The sequence below is a fragment of the Haemorhous mexicanus genome, chromosome 2 (genome assembly GCF_027477595.1).
Source record: "Haemorhous mexicanus isolate bHaeMex1 chromosome 2, bHaeMex1.pri, whole genome shotgun sequence".
In the NCBI taxonomy this organism is placed as follows: Eukaryota; Metazoa; Chordata; class Aves; order Passeriformes; family Fringillidae; genus Haemorhous; species Haemorhous mexicanus.
Window position 1 is genome coordinate 44,963,897 of NC_082342.1, and position 16,445 is coordinate 44,980,341.

The 16,445-nt window shown below is 36.9% G+C and overlaps 1 protein-coding gene across 4 annotated transcripts in view; it reads left to right on the forward strand.

Moving 5' to 3' along the window:
* The window catches only part of YAP1 (Yes1 associated transcriptional regulator), an 89,164-nt gene that overhangs the window by 48,107 nt on the left and 24,612 nt on the right, over window positions 1–16,445 (forward strand). For all 4 annotated transcript variants that reach the window (XM_059838607.1, XM_059838609.1, XM_059838608.1 and 1 more), the window contains exons 3-4: window positions 1,963–2,078; window positions 10,218–10,331. In XM_059838607.1, coding sequence (XP_059694590.1) covers window positions 1,963–2,078; window positions 10,218–10,331 — 230 coding nt within the window. The remainder of the gene's footprint in view (window positions 1–1,962; window positions 2,079–10,217; window positions 10,332–16,445) is intronic.

Here is a 16,445-nt window from a genome sequence, read left to right on the forward strand (position 1 = left end):
GAGAAAATATTTTTCCTTCTATTTCTTACTCTGCGCTCAAATAGCATATAAAAACAAAGGCTATAAATTAGGTACCTTGCATTTTATTAGTTCATAGCATTACATGGATTTTTATAAGAGTTAAATGGAAATAGATGAATGTGTTATGATGGGTACAGTTGTGTTTTCCCTGTTTCCACTATCTCCAGAACTGAGCTGAGCAAATATAAGAAATCAGAAATGTAAGGGAGGAGTAGCACATGCTGGTACAGTAATTCAAACACACGGTCTGTGAAGCATTACAGTGCAGTGTTTTTACATCTGTATTATCTTTACCTGTTTTCGTTGCAAAACTGACCAGCAGAAAAGTGAAAAATTGTTCCCCAGTATGAAGGTTTATATATAGTCCAGTATATATAGGGCAGTCTTTACTATGTTGCACCATGTTTTATAAATAAATAGGCTTGAAAAAGAAATAAAGAATTCTTGCTGTGTGTGGAATGTTTCTCAGTGAAGCTGAATATTTGAAAACCTGTGCTACCAAAGATGCAGTGTGCTTAATAGTATCTTGTTGAGGTTTAACCCCAGCCATCAAACATAATTTATTGGTGTGATGATCAGAGGGAGGTCAGATTCATCCAAAACGTAGCCCAGTACTAGCCATGGTGAAGAAAATAACCTCTACCCCAGACAAAACTAGCACATTCTGTATTAAATGAGCTACTGCAGTGTATCTGTAACTCTTTGGTCTGAAATTGCTTATGTGCATGTTTAGAGATTGTTAATATGCATATCTTAAAACTTCTTTAAAAGCTTGTTTGTGGTATGTCTACCTTGTAACAGAAGACTAGAATGTGGTAAGTAGTTTGACATAAGTAATTATTTTGGTCACTACTGCTTCATTTTATGTTCTTCTGAATTCGTTACATGTTGTGGTTTTGCTGAAGAATATGAAAATGGGCATTCTATGTAAGCCAGAAAAGCATAATTTTAAGGATAATTTATTTAAAGAATGAATGATACCAAGTAAATAATGCATTGGATTCTAATTTATAACAATGCTATCTGAATATGATTTTTCATTTATAGCGATTCTAAATGATTGGATAACAGATTTTGTTGTCAGTGTGCATGTGCATTTGGAGTTGTATCTTTGTCCCCATGTACTTCTCAGAGCAGTGTTGTTTAGTGGCATCAAGATAATGTTGATGCTTGTTATGAATAGACTGCATCTGTTGCTCATTAGCAAAGCATGCTAATCACATACTCCAAAAGTAAAATAATGATTCATTACACTTTTGTATTTCCTTTGAATTGAATACTTCCATGCATGACAGTTGTGAATGTACTTGCCATTTTTTCAAAAGAGAGAAATCTAAGCTTCCCAAGTTTTGCAGAGGGCTGGGTGAGTTACTTGACTGTCCCACTATCCTCATCTTTTCACTTGAAGTTGAAAGGCAGCTGCACATTCCTTTCACATTACTGCTTTAGTGTGACTGGTTACTTCAGCTACCACAGAGGGATTGTTCAGGTGTCAGTGGGGAGGAGAGCAGTCAGTCCGATAATCTGAGGATGTGGTCTATGCACAGAAAGTTTGGGAACACTAATGATTGCATACTTGCCAGTTCATTACCACTCCCTAGGCCCTGAATATGAACTCGTCATGCCGAGGTACTGGACTGTGCTTGAGATTCCAGACATAACTGGCTTGGTTTGAAAATCTGTGAAGTCACATTTAAAAATGGCAAATAAGTGATCAAAGAGAGAAGGAAGCAAATGTTGGTTGGGAAACTGGTGGTGGTCAGGGCAAAGGTTTGAGAATCTGACATACAGTGATGCTTGGAGAGAATCCAAACTGTTCTTGTTTGGTTTTGAATGTGGCTGTTGTTGGCAAGCTTAACCTTTTGTTGTTAAACTTTCTGTGCTAGCAGGTCATTGTTGTGAATGCATGACTGTCCTAACTCTTGCTTTGTTTTGTCCTAGTCACATTGATCAAACAACAACATGGCAAGATCCTAGGAAGGCCATGCTTTCCCAGATGAATGTTACAGCTCCCACCAGTCCTTCTGTGCAGCAGAACATCATGAACTCAGCATCAGGTAAGCAAAATTGTATGAAAAAGATCATACAAGTAAACCACAAGTTATTCTAATCAGGGGAGAGGGAGTCCAGATTTAATAAATGTTATTTTAGTTATGCTGGTTTGAAACTTTAATTTGTTGAATGCCTGATTCATCAAGCAAGAGGCTGATAGTTGAAATAAGAGAATTAGTATAATATTTATGTTATCGATAAGAAGAAAATTGTAGTTCTTTGATTTATGCTTTTATTTTTTCAAATGAGTGGTTCAGAGTTGTCAGGAAGCAGATTTTTTGTCTATTGTGACCAGAAAATGCTGTTAAATTGATGGAGACCAGAATTTCCATTCAATTAATATCAATTTACATTAAAGCTTTTGTGCTTCACAGGGTTCTTCTGCCTCCATTTGCTCACTGATTAGACATGTTATACCTCCATTTATTTACATTTCCTACATTTACTATGAACATATAATTTTTTCCTGTCCTTCCTAAATGGATCAAGCAAATACCTTGAAAATGTTCAGTGGCAGAGATATTTTTGTTTTCCTCTTGTGTTTCTCTTACTTCCAAAATCCAGTATCATGGTCATTATTGCTCTAACTGGGAGAAGTCTTTTGTCTTTTCCTGGAATATAGAATTGTTTTTCAGCTGGCTGGGGGCAGGGGTGGAAGGGGGCTCTCACTAGACAGCAGTAAAATGTTCTTGTTCTTACTATTGAATCTACTGTGTGTTTTCAGAGCTCTCTCATCTGATTATGCGGAGAGCAAGCAGATAAATTTGGTGCCATGCTTGTTTGAGTGCTTGGTCTTGCCCTTGCTTTGTCACCTCCTGTCTGTCACTGAGGTTCATGTTATATTTATTTTCTCACAGTCTGACTGTATTTTGTGTGTGTCTGCTGTTCCTGTACTTCCCAAGGGTTATTCTCTCGTGCTGCTTTTTGTGGTCTGTTTAGACAGCTTTGTTTCATGCTGCAATTCATGTGCTGCAGACAATACCAAAAGATTAACAGGCGTGACCAAACTGTGCTGTTCATGACTGAGTATTAGAGGGGAAGTTAATCAAACTTTTTGCTGGCTAGGCCAGGAGGCTGGATTATCCTGAAACAAATGAGTCCTGTTCAAGTTCAGGAAGTCGTGATTCACAGCAATTAAGGTCTCAGGCTCTGATGTGAAAATAAAACAGTGTGATTATTTTCTGTGTAAATTTATCCCAGGAAACCTGCAGCAATAGTGGTTTTTGTAGGGACACTTTTAAAGGAGGGAGAATAGGACAAAGGAAACAATTCCCTTGGTCTGTCCTGCCTTTTTGCTTACTTGTGCTAAAACTAGATGGTTGATGTTTCAGTATTGACATAAATCCTGTATTTTAAGATAACTCCTCAAGCCTTCCGTTCTACCAAGAATTGACAAGAAAATATTGATAGTAAAGTAAGAATGACTTTATGTACTTAGAAATGAAGGGTCCTTAGCAAAAAAAAAAAATGTACTGTTAAATTGTAACAGGGTGGTAACAAACTAGAAAAGAAGCCAGCAATCCGGACACAAGGATTATTTTTAAAAGAACATTTACATGTAATTGCCTGATGTAATTGTGTGAGAGAGTGATGCTGCATATATATTGTTCATGCAGTAAGGAACAGTTGAAATGTGCAAGTGGGCTGTCTTGTGATTTTAGAAAGCACTTACTTGGATACAAGTTCATTGAACATTTGTTTTTAATTTCACAGATGATACTGTGTTGAATATCAACTGAAAATTCTGTGAAGCTTTTTTTCCCCAAGTGCTCTGAGTCTGATAGAGTGCATGAAAGACTCAAAACTCCTGTGTGTACTGGATTACATCACATGTTATGTGGAGTTAGGTTTTTTTAAGTTTAAGTCAGTTGAGGTAGTATGACTTGGAACTGGCTCTTAGGATGCACTTGCTTGCCCATATTTGCTATTAACAAAAGTTTGCTTTGAATTAAATGATATTGAACCTGCATTTATTTGATGTGATTCTGATACTTGATCTGGCAAATGTTTATGTACAAACTTTAAATTATGACTCTATATTTGTTTTTACTTAAGTCTCTTTTACCTAGTTTTGTTACTTTTTATTACTGAGTTCATGGTAGCTTATGCTTCCTTGGTAGCCTCTTGAATAATCTTTGAGAGAAATGGAAAGTCAAGTAACTATGTACCACTTCAGCACAGTGGAACTTACAGTCATGATGTTGGCACTCAGATTTAAGACTACTTAATGTTCTAATTTGGGCATTCATCCTCAAGAAATCAAGTTGAGACCTTAAAGACAGAAGTTTCCTGTTTAGAAATATTGCTGGCAGTGAAACATACCCTAGTGCATGAAAGCCTTTCATGAAAGATATTGGGAAAAAACAAGTGTAAGTATTGTGATAGCTGGAGATCACTGACTTGCAAAAAAGTGTCTGGAATGCCACAAAGAAGAATATTTACCTTTCTGTATAGACCTTGAATGGTGCTCATTAATTTTAGCCCTTAAAGTTACTGTCCAAGTTCTAGTGTACTGCCTCAGGAGCCTGTAAGTCAAGTTACTGTTCTGAAACATAGGAGAGATTTCTGGGAGCTGTCATGACAGTCTTTAGAAGCTTTAGCCATTTAGCCAGAATTAGAATTCTTGACATTAGCAAGAATTACCAACAGGAAAACAAACTGAAGATGCAGAGAGAAGAGAGCTGTGGAAGCTGATGAGTACATATTGGAGATAAACATGTTGTCCTTTTGGATAAATAGGGGAAGAAGAACTCAAAAAAGATGTGATGAGGGCAAGTCAAAAGATTGTTAAAATATAAAAATGGGAAAGATGTAGTTTAGCATGAGATTGAAATCTTTAGGTTATCTGTTCTAAGAAATTCTGTCTCTTAAGGCACTTAGGTATCTTGCTGCAAATTACATTTCTTCAAGGAAGTTAATGGACATCTGAACCAGTTTTATCTGTTCCAGGCATGACTTTTTGTGAATGAGTTATTCTATGAGTGTTAGTTAGCTACATCTCTTATAGGAAGTCCTCAGTGTGTGAAAAGTGAGGGGGTTTTTGTCTGTCTTTCTTAACTTAGTTGCTACAAGTAATCAACTAAAATAGTTTGGGCCATATGTATGCAGAGAAGCAGCACAGTGCTCTGTTAGATGGCATTTGTTCATTAATCTGTGAAATAGGATTGCACTTCAGTAGTGGAAAGGAGACAAGCCTGTTATTTGTAAATATGCCACATGTATATAAAAAGTCATGTGACTGTTCTCATTTTTTTGCATGGTTTCTAACCATTTTTCCCTAAAGGAAAACAGAACAGAAAAAAACCCCATAATTTCTTCTACCTTGATTTAAAACAAACAAACAAAAAGGTAGTAATAATGGTATGCTCTTCTTCTTAGGAGCATCTCTTATACATTTCCTACTGAAGTAAAGTTATACATTTGAAAATAAACAGTGACTGTTTTACAGTTGATACAACAGAGATGGGATAATTGTATTTATGTATTTCTGTTCTTCAGATACTATTACTTTCTGAGTCATGCTTGAATCATGCTTGACAGGACTGCATACTTTAGCCTCTTCTGCTTGCACATAGACCTTAGATAATTAGCTTTGGGGCAGATTATGTGTCTTTGTTCTCTTTTGTCTTCATTCTTATGTGGCAGTTTTGAATTGAGTTTCCAATGAAAGTTTGTAGACCTAGTGCAATTCCATTATCTCTTAAGGTAAGGCTGTAGTGCCATGTTAAATGTTGGTAAGAAAATGGACACTTGAATTCATAAGTCTCAGAGGATGGGTGGGTAGGAAGAATATGCCAATAACTAAAACAAGTTCTAGCTCTTCTCTTAGGTTCTTGCTCACTTCAGTTGCAGACTGCACCTATGTAACCAGTCATACTACAAAATTTTGGTTTGTGTGTGGTCAACACTATGATCTGTTGTGAAGCTCGATTTCCTAAGTATCTGCGTGACAGTAATGTTAATTTCTTTCTTCATTTGCAAAAACCACCCCTTTTTAAATAGTGTCTTTTTATACTAATTTGACAGGATAAAGGAGTACTTAAGTAAATTTTGTAGACTTTGATATACTTTTTGGAAGTTTTAGAACCACAGTGACTGAAGGGGAAAAGTTCAGCTTTCACAGGGAGAGATTGGGAAGGATCTTGGAGATCAGTGTTTGTATTAGGCAAAGGTGAATCCTGTTGTTGAACATAGGTATTCTAGTTCCTAGGTTGTCCATGTGTAGTCAGTTGGTAGATAGGTACAGATGCCCTCTTATATGCATTGACTTGTCGATAAAATTAAAAAACAAGTGTTAGAAACTGTAGAATCTTGCAAGATTCACTTCGTATCCCAGCATAGGATGAATCTCTACTACATTTTTGCTTTTGTTACTCTTCCAGTTGCTTTCTATCTGCCAGCAGCAAGCTCTGCTTTGCATTCCAGATTCCATGGCATATGAGAAAGTTTAAAAAAAAAAACTCCCAAAAAGTGGAGACATGAACCAAAGAGACAAGCACACAGGCTTTTAAAATTACATGTTATTTATATGAAGTTACACCATTATATAAATATTTAGTTACAGAGGTATGGCTTACCAGTAGTTCTGGAAAGCTGGCTTACATTTGGAAATTAGAATTTAATCTTTTGGTAACTTTGTCCTCAAAAGTACCACAGTGCAGGCTGAGTTCCCTGCCTAGAAGGGTTATGTCTCCCTGTGCAAATTATTTCACAGAATTCTAAACTTACACTTGTGATAGTGTTCAGTTGTCATAGGAGACACCAAACAGAACTAGTAGGGGAACCATGTCACAGGTTTGTTTGTGCTAAGTATTTACAAAAGTTGGAGGGGAGACTGGAGAAGTACTTGAGAGATATTTTGGCACTTAGTAAGCAGAGAGAAACTGGCCCAAGGAATAACTTGTGATAGAATCACAGAATATCCGGATTTGGACGGGACCTACAAGGATCATCGAGTCCAGCTCCTGGCCCTGTGCAGGACATCCCCAAGAGTCAATCCATTGAGAGCATTGTCCAAACACTTCTTGAGATCTGTCAGGATTGAGGCTATGACCATATCCCTGAGGAGCCTGTTCCAGTGCCCAACATACTTGGGATACCAAGTGACTATTCATAGCCTCTATACCTTTTAGGTCTCTATATGTATTCGGTGCTTTATTTAAAAGTTTATCGAGTGTGACAGTTGCTAAATGTGCTACTTTCAGCAACCAGAAAGATCTGTCCATCACCCCAGGCTAGATGTCTGGACTAAATAGATTTTTGGTTAGACCCAGTATTGCTGTTTCTATACACCGTGAGCTACAGTAACTATGGAAATTTTAGTGGAAAGGTCTTAATACCAGCAATATAGAACTCAGCTTTTTTGACCTAGGTTATCTAACGCTGAAAATTCTGTTCCTATACAGACTTTTGGGGGCAAATGGGCATGTAATTGCAAAGGAATTTTCTTAGATGCTCTGGGTGAATGTGTCTCCTATTCCACAGCATGGGTTTAGCTCTTTCCTCTGGTAGTTGCCTCAAATACGGAGTTTGTCAAGCGGCCCTTTAGAAAATCAGACATGTCTTCTAGTTCCACAATTACTCACAAAACCAAACAGGAATTACAGAAGGCAGTCATTTCAATTTTTGAACTGCCTTTTCAGTATGTAACGATGACAGCAGAAACATGAGAGCAGTTTGTTGTCCAAGGAAGCAAGCTACATTATTAATGCCAAAAGTTTCCAGAGATAAAAGCTCTGCTTCTACAATCATTTATAGCACTTAGCAAGGAAGGCTTGCTGCTGTGACAGCCAGGTGAGCAGATGGACCTTTTTGTCTGTTCCACAGCTGTGCATTTTATTTAGAAAGAGAACCTTGCCTAGGTTTGTCTCTAGTAGTAAGCTAGTACTCATCAGATCACTGAATCTCTTAAGTAGCATTATTCCACCAGGTGGATGGACTGACCAGCTCCTGGCAGCCTTCTTCAAAGGCATTTTGTTCTTACTTGTGCTACAAAGGAACATGCTGGACCAGTACAGATTTCAGTGTTCAGCAGGACTGACACCCCAAGGCTGGTTTTGTTTTTTCTAAAGCCAAAGAGGGTTTTTCTGGCTTTGCAGTTCACAAAGAATTTCTTGCTGACTTTTTCCAAGGCATGTGTGGCTTAGCAGGACTCTGAGGAGAGTGGTAGTGAGAAGATCTGCCTGCATGACCTGGCCTGCTGGCTCAGCAGTAGAGGAGTGGATTTGGTTCTTCATTGACTTCTACAGTTGGATGATGGGGGGCATGTCTCTGTGTTCCTGTGCCCCAGCTTTGTAAAAAAACATCTCTCTGGTTAGCTGGCTGGTCTTTGGGTATGGTAACAAAATACTGCGTTCTTTGCCCTGGAGCTTTCATTTCTCCATCAAAGTCCTTTTGTACAGTGGGTAACTTAGGGTTTAAGCGTCATTTGCAGTATTGTCACTCTTTCTTGCCTGTTCTGTTCACTATCTTCTGATAAAACTGAGGTACTTGTTACTTGTAGGCAGCATTTAGAGCATTAGAGGTGGGAAGAAAATGCCTAGTGTTCACTGTTTTTCCTCACTTGAAATGCATCTGTAGCACTAATGATGAAGTAGTGAAGTTGTTAGAGAAGGGCTTTGTTTTCTGAGCCAAAATGAAAGTTTAAATTAGAAATGTAGTTTGCAAGGGATCTTCAAAGACCACAGTAAGAAATTCTTGTCCTGATTATGCCTTGGGATATTACTGGAATGCAATTCAATTATTTTTTAACTCATTTTGACATTTCTCCAAGAACATCTTTTGAGATTAAGCAAACTAATCTATCCTTCCCAGCTTTAGACTGAATTCTTCAGCAGAGCATGACTTCAGGACAAAGTTACAGTCAAGAGCTAATGTAGTTCAAAGATGGATGTAGGTTTGTGTATACTTAGTGTATGTTGCATTATACAGAATAATCTGTTAGTCCAAGTGTCTAACAGCCAGACGGCTTCTGCTGTTGTAATATTGTATTACAATGAGGAAGAGTAGAAGAACTTGAAATACAATGGCTTGCTGCTGCAGCAGGTTTTCTTCTAATTTCTTTTACATTCTTAATATATGTAGTGAATCTTTTGTTGAATAATTTGAGGATTGTACTTAAATCTAAAATATAGGGAATATCTTCCTGTATCTAATTTAGACATTTTTACAAGTCCATGTCAATGTGAGCATAAAAATTCAAAACCATGTATTTGTAAAGCACCTTCCAGCTAAGACGAGATAAATATATTTTTTTTTAATAGTTTTCAGTCTAAGCAAAGTATGGGTGAATTTACATTACCATATAGAGATGGGAATGAAGGGTTTAAGAACTGTATAGGAATGAAAGGCAGTTTATTGAAAGCTGCTGATGGGAGCATATGGGAACCATTCCTCAGGCTGTGTTCAGCCATCAACTGTGGACTCCACAACATTATTATGTACCTCCCTTTGACCATTTTCTAGAAGTAGTTTTTCCTGTATGTGCCTTTCTGCTTGTAGAGGCTTTGCACTGCTATTCATAGCCCTGTGTCTTTCTGACTGCTCATGGTGTTTCCTTGCCTTTGCTTTGTCATTGCTTGTTTGCCTGCCTTGTTCTTCAGGTTTGCATTTTTGTCTGCTTAAGCCTTGAATGCTTTCACCGAAAGTTAGAGTATGAGGTAAAGAGGAAATGAGTTTTGTCACTTCTTTTTTAAATTGTTTGTGAAAGACTGGATTATTTCAGGATCTCTTCAGTGTTAGCTTGTGGCTGCTGCTGTGTCTTAATCACTAGATGAACATTTCTGTGAGAGGTAGAATTATTCTATGCTTCTTTTTCCTGGTGCACATGCTGGTTTCATTCTGGCAGGCTTGACTTATTGCTGGTTTTATACTAGAATGCTATAGCAAAATGATGTGTCAAAAGCATATGAAAGGATACAAACAAGTTTGAAAATTAAAGTCCAAATCCTGAATAAAAATGATAGAAGTGTTTCTTGTTCCTTGGTTTCCCACCCAGCACTTCTTTGCCCTTAATCCCCAAAATGAGCTTGAAACTCTTCTGTTTCATGTATTGTTATATATGTAGAATGTTAAAATATTTTTTAGAGCAATTTCAGCTGGAGCAAACAAGAGCCCGCCATCAACTCCTTCCTTCTATATTGCAGGCCCACTCCCCGATGGATGGGAACAAGCTATGACCCAGGATGGAGAAATTTACTACATAAACCATAAGAACAAGACCACATCTTGGCTAGACCCAAGGCTTGACCCACGCTTTGGTAAAAGTTCATCTCAATTCAGAATTCTTGATTTGCTTCAGTTCACTCAGCTTTAATTTTGCAGGCATATTTTGAAAACTTTTTATAGTACGATTAAAGTATAAGTATATTTTGACTTGTAGAGGCCTTATTTAAATAGCTTTTTTCTTTTTTTTTTTTTTTTAAAGATAAATGCTATTAGCTTATATCCTTCAGGACTGTATGTTACCCAAGTTTCTAATGCTACTGGTTGGTATTTTGCCACATGATCCATACAGTTCCCCAGAGTAGTGACATTCAGAAATTACTTATTGAGACAGTTTCAGTCAAGCTCACTTGTCCCTTTAAATTAGCAAAACTTTACCATGGAAGAATCTTTTAATTCCTAAACAAATATTTACTTTCCTTTGTGCTATCTTAAGAGGGCATTGTCAAATAATAGTTTGTGCTGTTTAAATACACTTGAAACATATACCAGCTTATAATTCCAGCTTGTCACAGTGATTATCATGACAAAACTTTCTGTATTAAACAATATGATGAGGAATTTAATTAGTTTTGTTGCTCCTATTTTAATAACCTTTTAATGGGATAAAAACTCTGTAATATTGGAAATAGAAATAGTAATTTAACGATCACAAAGTCTAGATGGAGAAATTCAACAAAACAGAACTTCTATGTAATTTTTTTCAATTATATTTTTGATCTATATGAAGAGCAGAACTGCAAACTTTTCAATAAAATATTGGCACTGATGACTATGAGTAGAAGTTGCATATAATATGAAGACTCTAAACTACTTTCATCGATTATCCAAGTGATGTATTTAGTGTGGCGTTAAAAATTCTGCTTTTTTGTAAAGCCATGACCTGTGGGTGTCAGCCTTATTAGCTTGCCCTTGATTTGTTTTCCCAATAACTTACTATTTTCAACTCCTTTGGATTTTAGTTATTTTTCCAGAGCCATGGAAAAACAGTAGGAGTAAAAAAAAAAAAAAAAAAAAAAGAAGAGATCATTGTGGTTTTCAGGCTTTACTTTTGGACTCAGTGCAGCTAAATGAAAACAGTGTGCAGATCACTGAGTAGGTCAGGCTGAGGGGATGCAAAACCTTTGAAGCTTTACAGGGGTTGACCTAACAACAACTGTGGGCCCCTTCTGGGAGAGGCATTAACTCCATGAATGCCATATAAATGCAGAGCTACAAAACTTAGCAGTCACTGTTCTGTTTTGTTTTCTGAAATGTCTGCTAGAAATTGTGCATTTTTGGTTTGTAGGCTTGAGTGCTTACTTACAACATCCGTTTACTCTTACGGAGAACACCAGATTGTCACACTTTGTTTATAAACTGCTCACCAGTTTGTAGGCAGGTTGAACCACTATGCAACATGAGCCCAAAGGTGGGGTGTCAGCTTTGGCAAATGTCCATGCTGGCTTTAACACCAGCCAGAGCTACAGACCTGTTTGCACGTTGCAAGAGGAGTGTGGGTAATTTGCAACTTCATAATTGCTTAGTATGTGAGTAAGGTTGAAAAGGAAGCAGTCATTTTGAAAATCAGTGTTGCCTTTTGCAATTACATTTCCTCAGGTAATCTTGCAGGGTATCTGTTTTTCTTTACATGCATTACTTTATCATTTCCAAAGATGAACTGGAATTAAAAAGGGGTGTGGAAAATGTCTTAATGGACAGAGATTGTGAGTGAGATGAATCTTGCTTTTCAAAAATATTTTGTATTCTTGTAAAGAGAATGGTCCAACTGTAAGGGCAAAAGCGTCTTGTCTTGAGCATACTGAAACTCTATCAAATGTTAAGGCTGTGCAGTTAACTGAAAGAAGTTAGAAATGTCCAAAAGACTGATTAAGGGTTTCTTGCTGCATAGCTTCCCTTTTTGGGCCCACTGTGTATGTGTATCCCAGACAGGCTTGAGTACATGCCAAGGCTCTTTATTTTGTGGTCGGACTTTTAATCTGTTCCAGACCTTTTCAGTGAAAGAGCTCAAGTGTAACTGAAAGGGGCAGGAAAGGAAAAAAAAAAGCATGTGGGCTCTTCTGATCTAGAGTGACGGCAAATAGAGACAAGCTGCTAGCTGCTGTTGAGCTTGAAGGAGTTTTCCTTGAAAACCTCAGTTGTACACATTGTATTGTGGTTTATGTTTTTATCATTTGAGCCAAGAAAATACAAAATTCTATTCCTGTTGCTTTCTTACTTGTGACCTCCTTAAGTTACTCCAGTCAAGAAAAAAAAAAGAAAAATCTCTTTGACAGAGTTAAATTACTGAGCCTTGCATTTATTTACTGTGTGGAGATCCTCAACAAATATGTGCTGTGACCCTAAATAGCATGTGAATGACTCAGAAGTTTACCTTTCTGTGCTTAATATAGGTTGAAACTTCCATTGGTATTTTTCCCCTGAGGATGACCATACCCTGTTTTATCACTGTGTTTTAATATAAGGTCTTGGTTTTCAGTATTTGTGAATACTACTAATACTTCCAGAAGCAGGATAAATTTATCTTTGTCTTGTTGAAGCTTTTGGCTATTACAGTGATGCTAATGGTGATTGAAAATGAAGGAGGAATTAATGTCTCTGCCACTTTCACCAATCTTAAGAACCATTGAAGAAAACAAAGCTCTTCAATGGTATGTGCAAACATACTCCTCTGTTCCAGTATTCAGAAGCAGAAGGTATGAAGAGTTTTGCCCTTATTGCTTCTGAATTCCCAGCTTCCAGGGAGACAGCCTTTATGTCTCTGTATGTTCCGCATCAGATGGAAGCTTTTCATTCATCTTTATTTTCTCTAGTAGGTGTGGATATAGCTCTTTTTTAAATAGTGCTTGGAGTTTTCCATTATTGTGGCTAGAAAAGAGTGAGTGGAAGGAAAATCAGTTGGAAAAAATATTTTAGGTAGACTGACTTAGTGTGGAACTCTTTGGTATTGCATTCATGCTTTTAAACAGAAAATAAAGGAATGTAATTAGTATGTATTCTTTTTTGGAGCAGGCTTTTAGAAATAATGCATCAGAAAAGAGCCTCTGTTGGAATAGCTGTGGGGTAGGCTGAGTCTGAAACCTGAGTGCTCCAAGTTGAAAATAAGAACTTTGTTCCAAGACTCAAGTCTAACATCTTTGAAATGGGTTCAAGGTCTTCAGCTACACCACTTATGTGTCAGTGAAGTCCTGTGGCTCAGACTTTCATCCTCCAAGTCTACAAATACAACTTTGAAACAGTTTTGTGCTAGGGCAATTCACAAACTTTAATATCTAGGGAAGAACTTAGTATGAAAGGAGGGTCTTCTTATACCAAGCACAGGCAGTCATAAAGATGACATGGGATCAAAAGAATAGGGATGGGAGGGGGTTTGTTCTTAGGCCTGTGTCAGCAGGATTCTTGTCTAGTGGAGCATCTGGTAAAAACATGCTGTCCTACCTTCTCAGTGCCTTTGCAGGCCTCATAGTAAGAGGCCTCAAATTGCCTTGGTGTTCCCTTTTATTTAGAAGAGGGTTTTTTCCGTTGATGGAATTGGACTATCAGGTTGAACTTGTCTTTTGGACCATTTTGTCTTTTCTGCTGTTGTTGATTGGTCATTCTTCACAGATCCTACTGGATTTTTGAGCCTTTCAGGTAACATATTCTTGATAGCATTTTCTTGATACTCAGACATCTGGATAGGAAGCAGATCAGCTATGCATTCGGAGTGGCTGGAGTTGATGAAGTAGAACATCTGCTTTTCCTATAAAATCAAATTTCCTAGAACCAGTTGAGGTTTAAAATTGTTCAGCTTTTTTTGCTGTAAGTTTCCAAGAATTGGCTTTTGTATCAAATACCATTAAAGTGATTTTAACTCTTATTTAATTTTCCAATGATAGGACTTGGTTTTGAAATGCAACCTTAAATAATTTGCTCTTTGAGGGTGCTTAATATATTAAATTCAAAGATGAAGTTGAAGTGGGAAAATACTGGAAACTGGCAGTTGATTTCTGCTGGTTTAAGTTTGCTGAGGAGACCTTACTACTTCAGTAGAGTAGCCAGACAAGTGTCTGTAGGGATTGGAGTAAAACAAGATATTGTTTGAGTTTCCTTGGGTTTTAAAGGCTTGTAACTTATGGTCATACCAATGTTGCACCCTCCCAGTTTCTTTCCTTCTGGTTTGCCAATTCTTGGAGCTGCGATAATGGGGTATGAAGCAAAATATGTGACCTCAGGTTGAAACCACTGCCACAACTTTATCACTCCCACTTAGAGATAATGTTAATGTTCTTTGAAGTTCTGCATGAATTTTGGATGAGGGGGAAGATAAGGCAAAACAATGTTTAATATCATTAGGAAAAGTGCCATAGGGGCCCTCTGTACAGTAGCTGCTTGACTGCATAATTAGAAAATGAAATAAAACTGATGATGATAGTACAATTACAGAGAATGCACACCAAGTTTTTCTGCATCCTTTTTTTTTTGTAGTATAAAAACTGTGCCTTTGAAAAAGTGAAAAGAGCTTGTTCAGAAACACTGTAGTAAAATGTACATTTAATTGAAATATATATTTATCATTTCTGTTTAAAGAAAAAGCAAGCAAACACACAACAAGGTTAAAATTCAATTAAAGCTTAAGCTTCAGTGCATCTGCTAATTTTTAAGTATCAGAAATTAAAAGGAGGTATTCTGTAGTGTTGCTTTCTTATTCCTTACTTATCTAGCACTTTGTTTAAAATATATTCCTTCAAATTAGTTTGTAGGAGCCTTTCAAGATGCAGATTTTTGGGCAAGATAGAACTGGAGCTCTAAATTGGAAAACTGGGGTTTGGCCTTTGTCTAGTCAAAAAAAAAAAAAAAAAAAAAAGCCCAGACTTTGTGTCTGATCATAGTAGCATTTTAGACTTCTTAAATTCCAGATCTGCCTTTAGTTTTTTGCACAAAAAGCAGAGCATGAGCCACAAGTGGCTTTGGTCTGCAAATGCGATGGCATATCCTCTTTACATACCCTGTAAAGCAAAGGAGGATTTGACTCATCTGAAAAGGTCCAGTGGTATTAGATTTTTCACTTGCCTGTCTCTGTTTTTCCAGAGCAGTTTCAGGAGATCACTTAGGATGGGGTTAAGACTGTATTTTGGTATGTGTGTCAGAGATGTTTACAGATGAAGCAGCATCAGTTTTCAGTGAACCAGTGACTTCTGTCAAAGCCTGCTGCAAATCTGCAGAGGCAGATGAACTTTCACTGGTAAGCATCCCTTTGTAAAAGGCAGGTGCTGCCTTATAGTAATGACAATAAATAGTTATTTGTTGTGTATGATTATATCAGAAAGTGAAAACTGGCTTTGTTTGATAGCAGGATGTATTTATACCTCTTAACTGAGGTTCGCTGAAGAAATCACTAAATCTGTCCACAAGTATTGTGTCAGGATGCAGTTCCCTACTTTAGGTAGAATATTTGTAGACTATGAAAGAGAGAGAAACCCACACTTTTCTTAAGAATTTATCAGGACAGTAGGTTTATGTAAGTTTACACCTGTTTTGTAGTTTGTTCTGTTTTCAGTGTAATTGAATCCTGTTCGGGAAAGGAGATTTATGGCTAATGATGTCTGGGTGCCAGTAAAAATAATGCATGCTTGCAGCATTGTGCTAAGCAGCTGTGATAGTGAAAGGAGACTGCACTCCTAACAGAGACACTTTTTCCACCGTATCCTTCTAATACAGCAGCTTGCACTTTCCTGTAATGAGCATACTGTGTTAAAAGTTGAGGGTGGATAATTTTGAACATGATTCATTATCTGTAATTTAAATATATATATATATATATATATATATATATATATACACAGTAATTATATAGTCTATATCTAATCATATATGATCTTAAATTCAAAGACATCAGGCTTTTTGTCTTTGAATTCAATCGTGTTGAAACATGATGGTAATTTCTTTTATATAGAAGTGTTTCTTGACAGTATACTATTGATTTTAATTTTTTTTTGCAGTAGTTTTTACTGGATTTTGTAATTTCTGTTTAATTATTTCTAATGGGCTTATGACAAATTTAAAAAAAAATGAAGATGTGCAGATGCATATACACAGAGTTTGTTCTACTCAAATTAATGAAAAGAAACCTGCATTTAAAAAAGTTATCACATTATTTTGTAAGAAAT